The 13,844-nt window shown below is 36.5% G+C and overlaps 1 protein-coding gene across 4 annotated transcripts in view; it reads right to left on the minus strand.

Moving 5' to 3' along the window:
- The window catches only part of LOC139131739 (phosphatidylinositol-3,5-bisphosphate 3-phosphatase MTMR8-like), a 61,586-nt gene continuing 47,742 nt past the window's right edge, over positions 1-13,844 (minus strand). For 3 of the 4 annotated variants that reach the window (XM_070697941.1, XM_070697944.1, XM_070697943.1), the window contains exons 8-15: positions 12,568-12,677; positions 10,952-11,077; positions 10,416-10,465; positions 9,528-9,728; positions 8,807-8,941; positions 8,196-8,322; positions 7,398-7,757; positions 1-6,247 (exon numbers count right to left, since the gene is read on the minus strand). In XM_070697941.1, the coding sequence (XP_070554042.1) occupies positions 6,086-6,247; positions 7,398-7,757; positions 8,196-8,322; positions 8,807-8,941; positions 9,528-9,728; positions 10,416-10,465; positions 10,952-11,077; positions 12,568-12,677 (1,271 nt within the window). In that variant the 3' untranslated portion in view covers positions 1-6,085. The remainder of the gene's footprint in view (positions 6,248-7,397; positions 7,758-8,195; positions 8,323-8,806; positions 8,942-9,527; positions 9,729-10,415; positions 10,466-10,951; positions 11,078-12,567; positions 12,678-13,844) is intronic. The other variant, XM_070697942.1, reaches the window with a different exon arrangement.

Genomic DNA, 13,844 nt, shown 5'->3' on the forward strand with positions numbered 1-13,844 from the left:
TCTTGTCATCAGCCAAATAACTTTATTGAACTTTGCATATCAACACATCACATCAGACATCGCATTTGTTTGCAAACTCTTACAATATATATATACACTAGACCTTTTATACTGTCACTTAGTTTTATCTTATATACACAGAAGACATCACTGCTAGCATCAATAACTATACCTTTATAAATATCTTGTGATGGTTGACACTGAAACATTTGCCTGTGCTGCTCAATGGAAACGATAACTGTCCAACAAATAAATCTATGCGAGTTCTCAAATTCACTTAAACATTATGTAAATTGATCACCTGACATGCTGTCAAAAAGGTCACAAGTGTTGTGCTTTTCAATGATTTACATAAATTAGCATAATGCTTTTGATGAGAGTTTTTCTGAAGTCTTGATAGCAGCGTTAGAATGCAAGATTGCGGTGTTTTGGAAGTCACAAGTGGTTCTGAAGCACTTAAATTTTATTTCAAAGTCCTTTTATCTCGCCCCCACCAATTATATTTGATTGATTTTAAGTAGTCACTGGCATTCTGTTCTGAGTGAGTTGTTTCAACTATTGCCATGGAAACATGGGTAAATTTCTCTTGAATTTATTTTACATTTTTGATGTGATCAGAATCATCAATGTGCAAATTAGAACTTAGAAAAGTTTTCAAAACAAAAAAAATTGGAGGAACTCTTGACAATCCCCGCCTCATGCTCATGAGAGCCCCTAAATAAAAAAGAAGTCTCTGTATCTAATGCACAATGAAATGCATAAAAAATGAAATCTGAAGAATTTTCAGAGTTTCTATCATCTGCTGATGGCCTTGTTGATCTATACTGATAACAAACACTGATATGTGGGCTTCTCACTGCTTTCATCGTTAAGGTAATGGTACTTCAAACTAATTGCAATCAACATTTCGTTGGAGGTACATCAAACAATTTGCATGATTTGCCATGGTAGTCACGGTTCAAATTGATTCATAGACTTCAGAATGTTATGAAATGCACATCTGGTGTTTTCTGCAAGTCAAACATTACGTATATATGCATTAACCATTATGCAATGGTGATTATCAAATAGCATATATTCCAATAAACTATGTCAAAATTGTGATAAGATCCAGGCGACACTAATAAAAGGTATACAGTCACCTGTAATCTAAATATGCCCATATATGGTCAAAGGGGAGTTCCTTGGTATTCAAAATGCCCATGTGAGGGCACTGTTTTTTAAGAAGCGGCCACCCGCTTAAAATCTGTGATTGGTTAGATTTTCTCTTTCCATGGTAACTGTGGCAAAATTGGAACAAGTGATTGTATACGTTTAATACACTGCACTGAGTGATTTCTGGTCCGAAAGTTATGGTACCACAAAGACAAACTTAAGATGCTGGGTGGCAGTACTGCGCTTAAATCTCATCAAATCACAACTGATGTTGATATCATAAGGCTCACAATATTTTGTCTTATCACTTTCAATGTGACTATTGGACATAGTATCAAAACTTTTACGCCAGAAAAAGTTTTGTCTCAAATCTAATCACCCCTGTAAAATTTAATTTTTTGATATAAATCACGGCTGTATTGAAAAAAGCCTGACCCTGCTTAAAATTGTCACACAGCAAGTTTCCATGCTTGTTTTCATCTGACAATGAACGTTGGATGGTGTGCCTTTTATCAAGGTTGGTACTTTTCTGGAGCAGATAAGCTTCTTCCCTTTTTGTCAAAAATAAAACTAAAACAAAAGCTATCCTTTTGGCGTGCTTTCAATTCAGACATGATTGACCCCTAAACAACTGTGAAACAAAAATTCTCAAACATGGAAACTTCCTGACAAGACAAAAAGTGCACCCAATTACCAAAACATTTTGCATATATTTCTCTACAAATGGTGCTCAAACTTAAATGAGATACCTATTTTTCCCTGAAGCTAGTTTCAAAATGCTACACGTGACAGCAGTGCAAAATATTTATCTTCTAAAATATACAATACCAAGATGGCAACCATCCTGAGTTGTCGTTTCTCCCAGCATCAAACAATATCAAAGTGATGTAGAAGTGATACGTAGGGCAGCATTCTGTTACCAGTCATGTATTCTGACATCTTGAAATGTCAAACTCAAATCTAAACTATAACATTTACATTGCCACGTCCTCATTTAAAACTTTCACTATAAGACTTTGTTTTTTTATCGCATCATTACAAATAAACGGTTGAGTTAACTATACATCTTTCGACATGGATCAAAGAGTAACAGTGGCATTATCTTTTCATCACAGAGACAGAAAAACATGAAGTTTCCAACTGAAATAAATTTACTTTTCCTTTTTTATTCCTTTCCATGAAAATTCTCTAGTATCAATCTTCATATGGTTTAATTCATTTCTAGTGACACGCATGTCTTCATACAGCTGCAACTTTTGTTATTCTTCATTTGATCAAGAAAATGAGCACAATATTTCTGTTGCTCCAAAGTTTGTAAGATACCTACTCTATAAGTTGAAAAGTTATAGTTGACAAAATGATTTGAATCAAGACTAAAACTCAGTAGTCAACAAAAACTTTGGCCTTTACTCACATACAGGCTATGTTGATTCATTGAACACTAGGTATTCAGACAGGACTTTTGGAATAGAATAAGAAATTGTATAATACCTACGGAACCAAAATTATACAAAACACATTAAAAGTTACAGCTAATGGAGCTTTAATCAAGGTCAAATACACTCTCATAGTCAATGACAAATGCTATGTCTGTGTACTTAGGTACCTACTTCTAAACTCATCAGATCATTATGACAAACCAAATGACAGATACAAATCTGAACTCCTTTGAAGTCATTATGGTGATCGCTATATGCATTTGGGCAAGTATATCAAAGCTTAATTAATGTGTCAATATTTTCTGTCAGACAGTTTCTTGAATGTGTCCTGCCCTATCCTAGGTACACCAGAGTTTTTGCTAAAGGTTGGGGAACACTGGTAAATGATTTTGAAACCCTGGTAACTTTTCTGCTGTCCCCTAGTCAGATTGCATTGACATACCAAGGGGAACCCTGGCAAAATAACTGGGCAACCTCTGCTTACCGCCCTTGACAAAAATTAGATACAAATTGTGCGTTTGCCATTGTAAACACCACCGATTGAACATGAGACACAAAAGTGCTAGCATGTTCACATAGATGCAAGTAAACTACGCAAGTTATATAGGTAAAAGGATTTTTCATATATTCTACTGGTGAGTTGAGCGTATACACTGTGAACGTTTAATATTCACAGTAAAAAAGTTTTGCCCATGATGGTCAGAGATGTATAACCATATGCTCAATACAAACAAACGTCCAAATTTTATATTGACAAGTCTGATTGTGACAAGTACCCATCTGTGCCTTACACGTCTGAGCAGAAATTGACTGAGAACAATGTCTGTTTTCAGAGATACAAATACGTCAGGAAACGCATTTATATAATTTGATGACAGTAATGCTATATGCGGTTACCAGTACCTGTACAAAACATACCTAGATAAACCTAGACAATACAAGCAAGCACAGAAAACCATTTCAAACACAACATGGCAGGCTGCTTGTGAAAGACATCTTTTCTATGGCACACATCTACACATTGTAAAGTCTCAGAACATTGATTTTCATCACGGTTACACGTTATTGCTTCTTTTCCACTTTCAATACCCCCTGTGAAAGTGACACAAGTGAGAGAAGTCAGCCACTGGTACAATTTCATGTATTACATCAACCACTACTCGTAATACAATTGACCTATTTGTTTGTGCGGTGTGTGTTTCCACCAGTGTAATACCCAGCAAACTGAGTGTCTGACCATATGTCACTAGTGTCATAACAATATCCCCCCATATCACTGGTTCCATTGATGAAAAAATTTAGGTCTTACATGTGTACATTATGGCAAATGAATGGTGGTTCTCTCCACCAGGATTTTGAACACAATGTCAACATTCATCAACAACTTGTCCTTATGAGGAGGAATAACAGAAGGTTGCTTTGGGACTCTGTACACTTCAAAAAAAGTTTTATCTTAATTCAGGTAAAGCTGAAACAAAAAAAACCAAAAGAGTAAAAAAAATAAAAGAACAAGAACGAGTATGAAAGATTTAGACCACATAAAAACCAAAAAGGTGACCAGTGCATTACTTGAGCTTGGGAGAACGGTTCTCCAGTGGTATTGTCACAATCCCAATAGAGTAGCACCACCTGCTTCTGTTTCCCAGTAGGATGTTAGAACCACTAATTTACAATTACCTACTTACAAAAAGTCAAACGTCATTATGCTACTGTTACAGAAATCAACACTTAGCACATGTAACAAAATATGTCATCATACAAGCTTGATTTTGCTATTGATAAAAATATCTGGAACACTGGACAAATATTCTACAATTCAATTACCCCTAATCATCTCATCTTAGAAGGAACACACAGGGTCCATAATGGGATAGAGTGTATCCAAGGGTTACAATTTGGCTACGGAGAACGTGGATTTTCCCCAAATGATAAAATCAACAATGAAGCACCAATATTTTTTGATATTATTAAACCTCACAAAAAATGTTAAACAAATTGAAAAAAATATCTAAAATCTTCAATCTAATAAAATGAAATGACAGGATTGTCTTGGTGGCAGTAAACAAACGACCGGGAGCATTTGCTAAATAAGCAGTAAGTACAGTCAATGGGATCAGCTAATTTTTTTGTCTTGTAAATAACGGTAAATTTCTCTACACTTGCTGATACAGAGTGCTGTGTACAACTAACTTCAAAGGTAAATTGCCTCTCTGCACAAAGGTAGACCTTATGATAAATATCTCCTTCAAAAAACCTGCCCTGCAATCTTTGCATTGTGGTTTTTCACTCTCTCTAATGAACCAGCTCAAACCAGGATTTGCTGAAGTTGAGTCAGAGTGAAACTAACCCACTGCACCATACAACCTGCTGTCCACAATAATTCTTTAATTTTCATCCCTCATCCTAAACAGCGCCCCCAGTGGCATGATTGGGAGTTGATACACGTACATTCAACTCTTTCAACAGGCTTCAAGAAAGTATGAAATCACAATGCACACACAGCATTGTTTCAGAAGAGTATAGACTGATGGGGAGAATAAAATTGGGAACAAAACCATTTAGGTATGTACAAAGATAAATCTTGACTGGAGACTGTAACCTGCTTTCTTCAAACACATGACACTGGCTTGACCTTGACTCATCTCAAAGAGTGATAGAGTTCAAAATTGGTGGGACTTACAAAAACATAGAGAGAGAAATACCGTAAACAATGACTGAGGCTACATGCAAAGATAATTCATAGCCTAAAATTAGTGTGACTTTTGCAATTTTCCGGTGTTTTTATTTTAGGCAGAAATTACATTTTCTTTGTGTACTCTCAGATACGTTTAGGGTGCACTGTTATTCAAGAACAAGAAGTCCATCCTTAACAATAACTTAACTCATAGACAGGTTTAATTGACAAGCTGAATATTACTGAGAATTTCCAACTTTTGCATCAAGTACACACAGAAAATTTAGTTGATGCTGATATGTAGCACACAGAAACATTTAACATAACTGTTTGTGGATACAGTTAGTCACACTTTAACCAAAGACACGGAGTGACAGCAGTGCTGGCAAAAAGCCTCTGTGTTAGTTGGTCTACCAAAATCTATGACAAAACCATAAATGTACTCTAACATTGTTTCAACAGCTCAGAAGCACACATGCTCAAGCTTGCAGTTGTTGTTTGTTAAATACCTTAGCCTAACTTGCCTGAGGCTCTTTGGTTTCTTGTAAGCAAAGCATAAACAATAGTGGTAAATGAAATATGCCACTCTCGACTGTTAAAAAAAAATTACAACTTTTCTAAAAAAAATTATAACTTAGAGTTGGTGTATAATACAGAATGAAATGTCACAATGTGGGAGAAAATCTATACAAATTAAAATAACAGAAAGTAAACATCTCCCAGACAATGAAAGCCTGTTCACTTTCTCTTGTAACTGTTTGTTTTGAAATCTCTATTCTCCAATGACAGTCTGTGCTTTGTGATGCTGAGATTGTTTCTAATCAGTTGGCGTTGGAGTTCCACTGGTTTGGCCGTGTTTGACTTCCTTGTAGCAGGGTCGGCATACTGATACAGGACTCTGAGAGTAGTGGCCTGGTAGCGGCGTCTGCTTGTCAATGCACCGTGTACAGAACACTTCACCACACTTCCAACAATGATACTGGGAATATAACATGAAACAAATGAATGATTGTAGGTGATAGTTCAATCATAAGTTTATCCATGATACATGATCACTTTGTGTACAACAGAGGATATATAATTGCCAAATTTCTTTGTGGGTGGATTCAACTTCATCATCTAAAAACAAAGGCATTGATCATTGCAGTAGTTTGCAAAGAGAAAGAGAGTACATGATGCGTGTGCTTCATGCAGTTTATATAAGCACTAATTCACTGCAGAATTTATGTACATGTAATAGTCGCGCCAGCGGCTTACTGACTGTGCATGCGCAGGTCCATTTTATAACTATGCGAGTAGCCATAACAATTTTTACCATGATAACAACTTATTGTTTCACAAGGGACGTATTGTGCCATCATTATCATTATATTACATTATATTTCATCCCTTGTCAATATATGTCCAACATTTTTACACATCAAACAGACAATCTATACCTGCAGGGTCTGACATCGTGTACGTGTGTGAACTGTTTTCATCAGAGGGTAAACTGGGTATAGTGGTCGTACAAACGTATATAACAAGTAACAATTAATTCTATTTTATCCTTTACTATTACGAATCATGCAGTGAATCAATACAAATAAAATTTCTGATCTTAACCCCTGGCAAGAAACCAAACGTTGAGCCCTATAAGATATTACAGATTTAAAAAAAAACATAAAAATATCTCAATGAAGTAAGATGGTTCATAGAATGCCCTTGTTGTAAAAAATCTATCTTACAGCATTATAGTGCTGGGGTAGTTATGCTACGGTAACATTCCTGTAACTAGCAATGGAACTGTCTGTGGCATTTGCTTTGGATGTCAAGAGAAAAGGACAATAATAACACTTGACTGGTTGGCTGATATTCTATTTCAGTTCCCCTTCCATCTTAACTGTCAAGCTTTTCAGTGTTTAACTTGAATGTTGTGTTACTATGAATATCCAGCTTTGAACAAACAGAAAAGATGAAATCAATTTTAACATTGAGGGCACTGTTTCACTGGCAAAGAATGACAATGATGTACTCACAGCATGAATACACAAATTCAATGGGTAGAGTTCTTCACACCACTATTAAATGTTGAATTCCCTGATACAAAAACGTTCTAGGGAACTAACAAGTTCCTGATGTAAACTTACCCTTCTGCTGAAGTGATCGAACGGCGACGCACACGAACACTGCCTTACATTTCGTATAGTCTTCCAAGTCAGTGCCACTGACTCAATAGCCTCTTCCAACTGAGCTGAAGTTAACTCTACATAAGTATCAGCACCTGCCATTCTGTTTATTGCACTGTCTGAGTTGCTACTAGTCTCTTCACCACTGGATTCTATTGCACTGTCACGTTCACTGTTGTCGTTCACCAAGTCTCCGTCGCAAATCTCAGCTTTTTTCACGCTGTTCACCAAGCTGTCTACATCATTGGTGCTGCCGTTTTCTTTACTAATGTCAATCTTCTCATCGGATTTCCCAAGTAGCTTCTTCAAGCTGGTAATTTTCTGCAGTGAACAACAATAACATGATCAGACTTTCAAGATTTACATTAAGAGAATATGAATTAAAAGATAATATAAACATACTGGGTTTTTTTTTCTGAATGCAAAAGTGATACTTATGTTTGATATATAACATGGGTAATTTTCAATACTGAGGATTGATAATTGATTTTCCAGATGTTTGTTGGAGTTTCCAGTAGTAAGTTCAGGTTTTCCAGAACTTCAAGAACCCTCAAAGAGTAGTTTGATATTCCAGGGCTTTCTAAGAGCCTACACACCCTGCATGTAGTACATGTGATATGGAAGATCCTTTGCAATGTCGTTTATATTCTATGGCAAGTAATAAACCAATATGTAATATTGAATTTGACACATGCAGTATGCCATGTTACACAGTATTGCAGTAGTAAATCAGTGCAATTCCGATCTGGGAAGACTTACTTTTTCAAGAAATGTGACATGATCTTCTAGTGAAGTACTGTGGTCTTTCATTGCACTCAGTACATCCTGTAGTGACTCCCTAGGATGAATGCCATTGTCAAATCTGTTGTACATGCCACGCCAAAACCTGACAGAATTATGAAGATTACAAAATATGGTTATATATAATTGTATGAAACGCAATATGATTTTTGTATTGATGGGTAAAATTGTATCAAATTATTGATGTTTCCATTCCACTTTGAAAAGTACATTTTGAAGGGTGGGAGTTTTCTGTTAGTATTATCAAGCACAGAATCTTTTAACATTATAAACATGAACTACCGTACAGTCTAGTCTAGTCAATTCTTAAAGGTGCCCTTCTCATTCCCTGGTTCTCCTGTTAGTGGACGTGTAAACTGCTCATTAAAACTTTTATTAGTCTTTTGCCCATAATTCAAATTTTTATCAACTTTTTGAATTTCCTGTTATACAAAGGAGCTTTTTGATTACAAATTGTATAATTACAATCACACACAGCAAAAAGGTCTAGTCTTGGATAATGATAACATAAAGTATAAATGATCACTGAAATATTCACCATGAGAGAAAAATGGAACTGATTTGCTTACTTGAAACACTGAGGGCTTGTGTTTGGTATCATCAAGCCCTTTGTAATTGGGTGATCTTTTCTGTACAGTGGATTCACATAGTCTGTCATTCTAGTCTGCATGTATCCCCATAGTGAATAGGTCCTGCTTGGTAATCTGAAAAACACAATTTGCAAGCTTTCTATAGTCACTGAGGATAGTAATTGAAGTCCAAAAGACTTTCTTTTGCCTGAATGGAATTCCTGATGCTGCAAGACACACCGACTGTTGCTGACAATACACTTGAGGTTATCCAACTGTTGATAAAGCCAAGTTGCTGCAATCAGGAATTCTGAATACCATGAAAACAAAAATCAACACAACTATGGGTGATTTAACTACATTTTACTATTGGCAACCACACAGTCAACATCGAGATAGGATAGACAAGAGTGTAAGCTTGTGTTTGTGCATGAACATTCTAGGAAATGATACTATACAAACTTACTACACCTTGCGTGTTGTTTGGCTATGTCACAGCCTTAGTTACTTGGCATTGTTAAAAAGTGATAACTTAGTTGTGAAGACTCTTGCATACACAATTCGATGCTGCCCTCTGGAGACACATTTGAGTTCAGTGCTGATCCTTTCTGTACTTAACAAATTATTTTGCACTGGTTGCATAGAAAGTTATATGAACTTTTGTCCACTTAACTTTGTATACAAACTTAAAATGCTTATGGATGATATCCAATGTACTTACTTGTTATCAACTCTTTCTTTCTCACAGTTTCCCAGGAATGTACCAAACTGACAGGAGTAGACATGGTCATGCAGAGTCAGCAGGAAGCGTTCATTAAATTGGAACGCACAAGGATACTGCTGTGTGAGTTGCCATACTGAATCTAGGAACTGGGTGAACACTGGTGACACTTCCCTGGGGTCAATGTCAAGGAAACCACATCTGCAATACCAATGAAATTGAATTGGTGTGAAAATGGATATATTTTCTGGTGTGGTAGATTATGTTTCCTACATGACTACATGTACTCATCTTTGAAAGTCATTTTCCATTGAATGTCATATGTTACCTTGAATCATTAGCATTCTGTTTGATCTCACTGGCAATTTATCCCTTTAACCCTTTGAGTGCTGTAATTTTCTCCCGCCAAAATTTTAGTGTAAAATTTTACCAATTTTTATGAATTTTTCTGTAATTTTTTGATAATTTTGGACCAAATGGACATCACATTTCATTTGCTACAGTTTTTTCTCAAAATTTTGGCAAAAATCTGAGAAAAATTGGTTGGGGTTTATTTTCTAAAGAGGACAAAAATAGACTTCGGCGCTCAAAGGGTTAATCACATGAACAAGTGTGAACTGCCTGAAAATCTATACTGAAGGCACTCGTACCATATTTGGTTTCAAAACAGTGACTTAGTATCCAATTCTTGACACACAAGCAGATGTTTTATGACATTAATATATAATCATATGATTATCCTTAAAATGTATATGCTGATTACAAGAAACGAGACTATTGACTGCTATTTTTATAGACTGATGGTTAATACAACACTTTGTCAAATATGACCACAATAACAATATAGTATCCAGCAATAGATAATGGGTTATAACTTGTGCATCTTACCTGTCAGTGAATTTGTGACCAAATGCCAACCATTCCTTTTCTATTAGGGCCTGATTCAACAACAAACAAATATACAAATCATTAACACTGAAAACCTGGTGTCTTATGCTCAACTGGGAACAACATACATTGCTTATGGCAAATGTTTTTCATGTTGATTTATGGAAAACAGTCTTAGGGCAATTACCGCTGGTCATCTATCCACACCATACTTAGCCTGGCCCTTTCCTTAACTTGGGCCTACTCGGTGGATGGAAAATGTCTGGATGACCAGGTTAGCGGTCCTGATACTATGAAAACACAACTTTCTTTTCATGCCCTTTGTATAAATTAACGTCAGCTTGATTTGACATATTTGAAGTAACAAATCGATCATAAACATGACTTCTAAAATTAATTTTGTTGGATAGCCATAGCAAGCTGAATGGATTGGTAAAATTTGGGATCAATATTTCATGGTGTATTAATTATCATGGAAAAAGGGTATAGTCCCAGGAAAAGAGACGCATTCTCATTTGCACTTTGGCATCACCTACCTGAAAGCCATGTAAGGTTCTGTAGTATGGATCTAGCATCATACAGGCCAATGAACAGGTCTGTGCTGTTCTGTCCCATCCATCGGAACAGTGTACTACTACACTGGTACTTTCCTTTGCTATGGCCTGCAATATGATACAAATTATCACCATGGAATGCTAGTTATATCTATATGGTTGAGTCATCTTATTCAATATCTTGTCAGCTTATTATCAATGGATAATATTGTTACATTTCTTAATTGCAACAATTTGGATTATTTTCTATAGTTGTACGGACAGAGTTCTATGAATTTCATCCTACTGCAATTTGAGGATACACATTTGAAGATCAGCCAGCAAAGACCTATAGCTTATTAACGGTATCATTGTTTTTCCACTGTTAAAATGCGAAATTTATCCACTGAAAAAGACGACCTGCTCAAAAGCTTAGTTGTAGCAACTTGTGGTGTGTTCACACCAGACCGTAGTGATTATGCAAACCATAATAAATGTTCTTTTTTAGGTTGGTATGTACACAGTCACTTGGAACTTTGTGCTTTTATTAAAGAGGCACTCCCACTTGGTAACATTTTTAAAACACATTTTTTAATGCCAACGGTCGATATTTGACGTGGCGACTGCGCGCGGATCGCGAGATATCGATAAAAACATGTCATTTCCCGAGCGTATTTTTCACATCCCGAAGTTTTACGATCGTTTCTGATTTTGACCCGAAATCCCCCGAAGGTTTGTTGTTGTGCTGATTGACGATATTCTAGGGAGTCTACAATAAGTTCGAACAACGCAATTAATTTACTTCCCACTACAAAGACTTTATATACAGCATTATGCCATTACCTCAGGTAAGTTTTGTAAAACTTCTCCTTAGTTTTTGTCGTTTTCATTATTCTAAATCAGTTGTACTATATTTTAACAAATGCCACATAAACATCAGTTTTTACGTGTCAAATATTAGCCGCCTTCGATGACTACATTTTGTCGTCTGCCACACAGTACGCCGCACGCGTGGTATGTGTCTATACATACCACTCGGCGGCCGCTATGTATCAACTGCACGTAACTGTGCTAGTCACCTTTGCGAATTCTGGTGGAATCAAACTTTGTTTTCCGTTTTTTCTCAGAGTCAGTAAGACTAGGCTTTCCCCCAGGGGGCATGACCGATCACCGACGCGAGTGGTACTGTGGCATACAGCAGCGTAAGCATAGACTCGTACTCCATAGCTTAGTTGACAATGGGACCGAACGTTCGATGTTCGGAAGCTGAATTTAGGTGGGCCACCTGAATTCAAACTTTTACATTTTTTGAGGACATGTTTGTATCGATATCTCGTGATCCGCGCACAGTCGCCACGTCAAATATCGACCATTGGCATTAAAAAATGTGCTTTAAAAATGTTATCAAGTGGGAGTGCCACTTTAATATTGGAATTTTTTGCATTTTCATTTTTATATCATCTCTGACATGATATTATGACACAGGGCCCACTCTTCAGTGACACAAGGCATAAAAAATTTAGAGAAGGAACTAGAATCAATTTACTACTACATCTTGGAAACAGAGATACAAATCTATGATACATAAAAGTGTGTCCGTGGGTGAATGGAAAACTTACCTTGGCAATAAATACAGAGGTATCCAAGATTGCTTTGATGTGTTTTAACCATCCACTAGCTTCTAGTCCATCTAAAAAGGAGTTCATAGATGGGTTCTTTAATTCACAAACTGGAGCGAGTGACAGGATGGAAAGAGAGAGAGAAAAAAAACAGAAAACAAAAAGAGTGCTCTGAGAGATGAGGAAGCCATTTGGTGACAATAGAGCAATGACCTGTGGGTGGGACAGTTTGATGTGTGTGGTGTGGTAAGGATACATAGTGGGTCTAGATGTCAACATGATGGAAACCTGGTGAACACCAATGTCATTTTTTTATGATATCTGATATTAACTCCACAGTGAGTGATCTTGATAAATACCTTACAGCAGATGCACTGATTTGATATGCACATATATGTTTGAAGTATGGTACCACAACTGTGACTTTCAACCATTATCCCTTGCTACAATCACTGAAATGTTACTTAGTGTTGCTTGCTATCATAACCAAGAGGTTGCCTTCATTTGTTTGCTCAGTTCACTGTTTTTCTATTTTCTTGTTGTTTCTTTTGCGTGTGTTTAAACTGGAACCGGACCTTGAAATTAATTTGCATGAGAGATAAAACGAGGAATACAACTGACAATGACAAGGTATATAAACGTTGGTCAGGCCAATCAGGCCCCTCAGTGGGCCTGTAGTATAAACTGGCATTTTGATAACATACTCATCCAATGATAAATTGACGTTAACTAACAAGATGTTATCAGTCACTTTGTTATGATATGCTTTTCATTTTCCTGAATCAACATTCTATTGTAGGATTTCCACTGGCTCTTTTTTGATTCATGGCTACCTTTCATTGCAGGAGTTACTGGAGGTACGTAAAGCGGACTGAAAATTCTTAATATTCGGGAAACTCTTTCAAATGTCAGGACATAAATCAAATCTTCCGCAAGTAATAGACAAAACTGAGATTCGGGTAAATGTCTACACATCATCTCAGATATTGTGGTACTAGTATGGTCACTAAACACACATCTCTGATTTGAATGTACAGTGATAGCTGGAAGTAGACACGAACTATTCTTATCTGCATGAAATCTTAAAGAAGTATGGTGCCTTCAAAGTGGAACATGCCTAACAACGTACACAAGACTGCTGCTTGCATGATGTCAGAATATGAGCAGGTGTTGGCAGCGCCCTCAAACACAAAAGCTCATTGCTCCTTTTGTTTTACATTTCACAGGACTGGAAATCTTTTACACATCTCATTTGTCTCACAGAAAATGGTTTTGAA

This window comes from Ptychodera flava, chromosome 4 (genome assembly GCF_041260155.1).
Source record: "Ptychodera flava strain L36383 chromosome 4, AS_Pfla_20210202, whole genome shotgun sequence".
NCBI lineage: Eukaryota > Metazoa > Hemichordata > Enteropneusta > Ptychoderidae > Ptychodera > Ptychodera flava.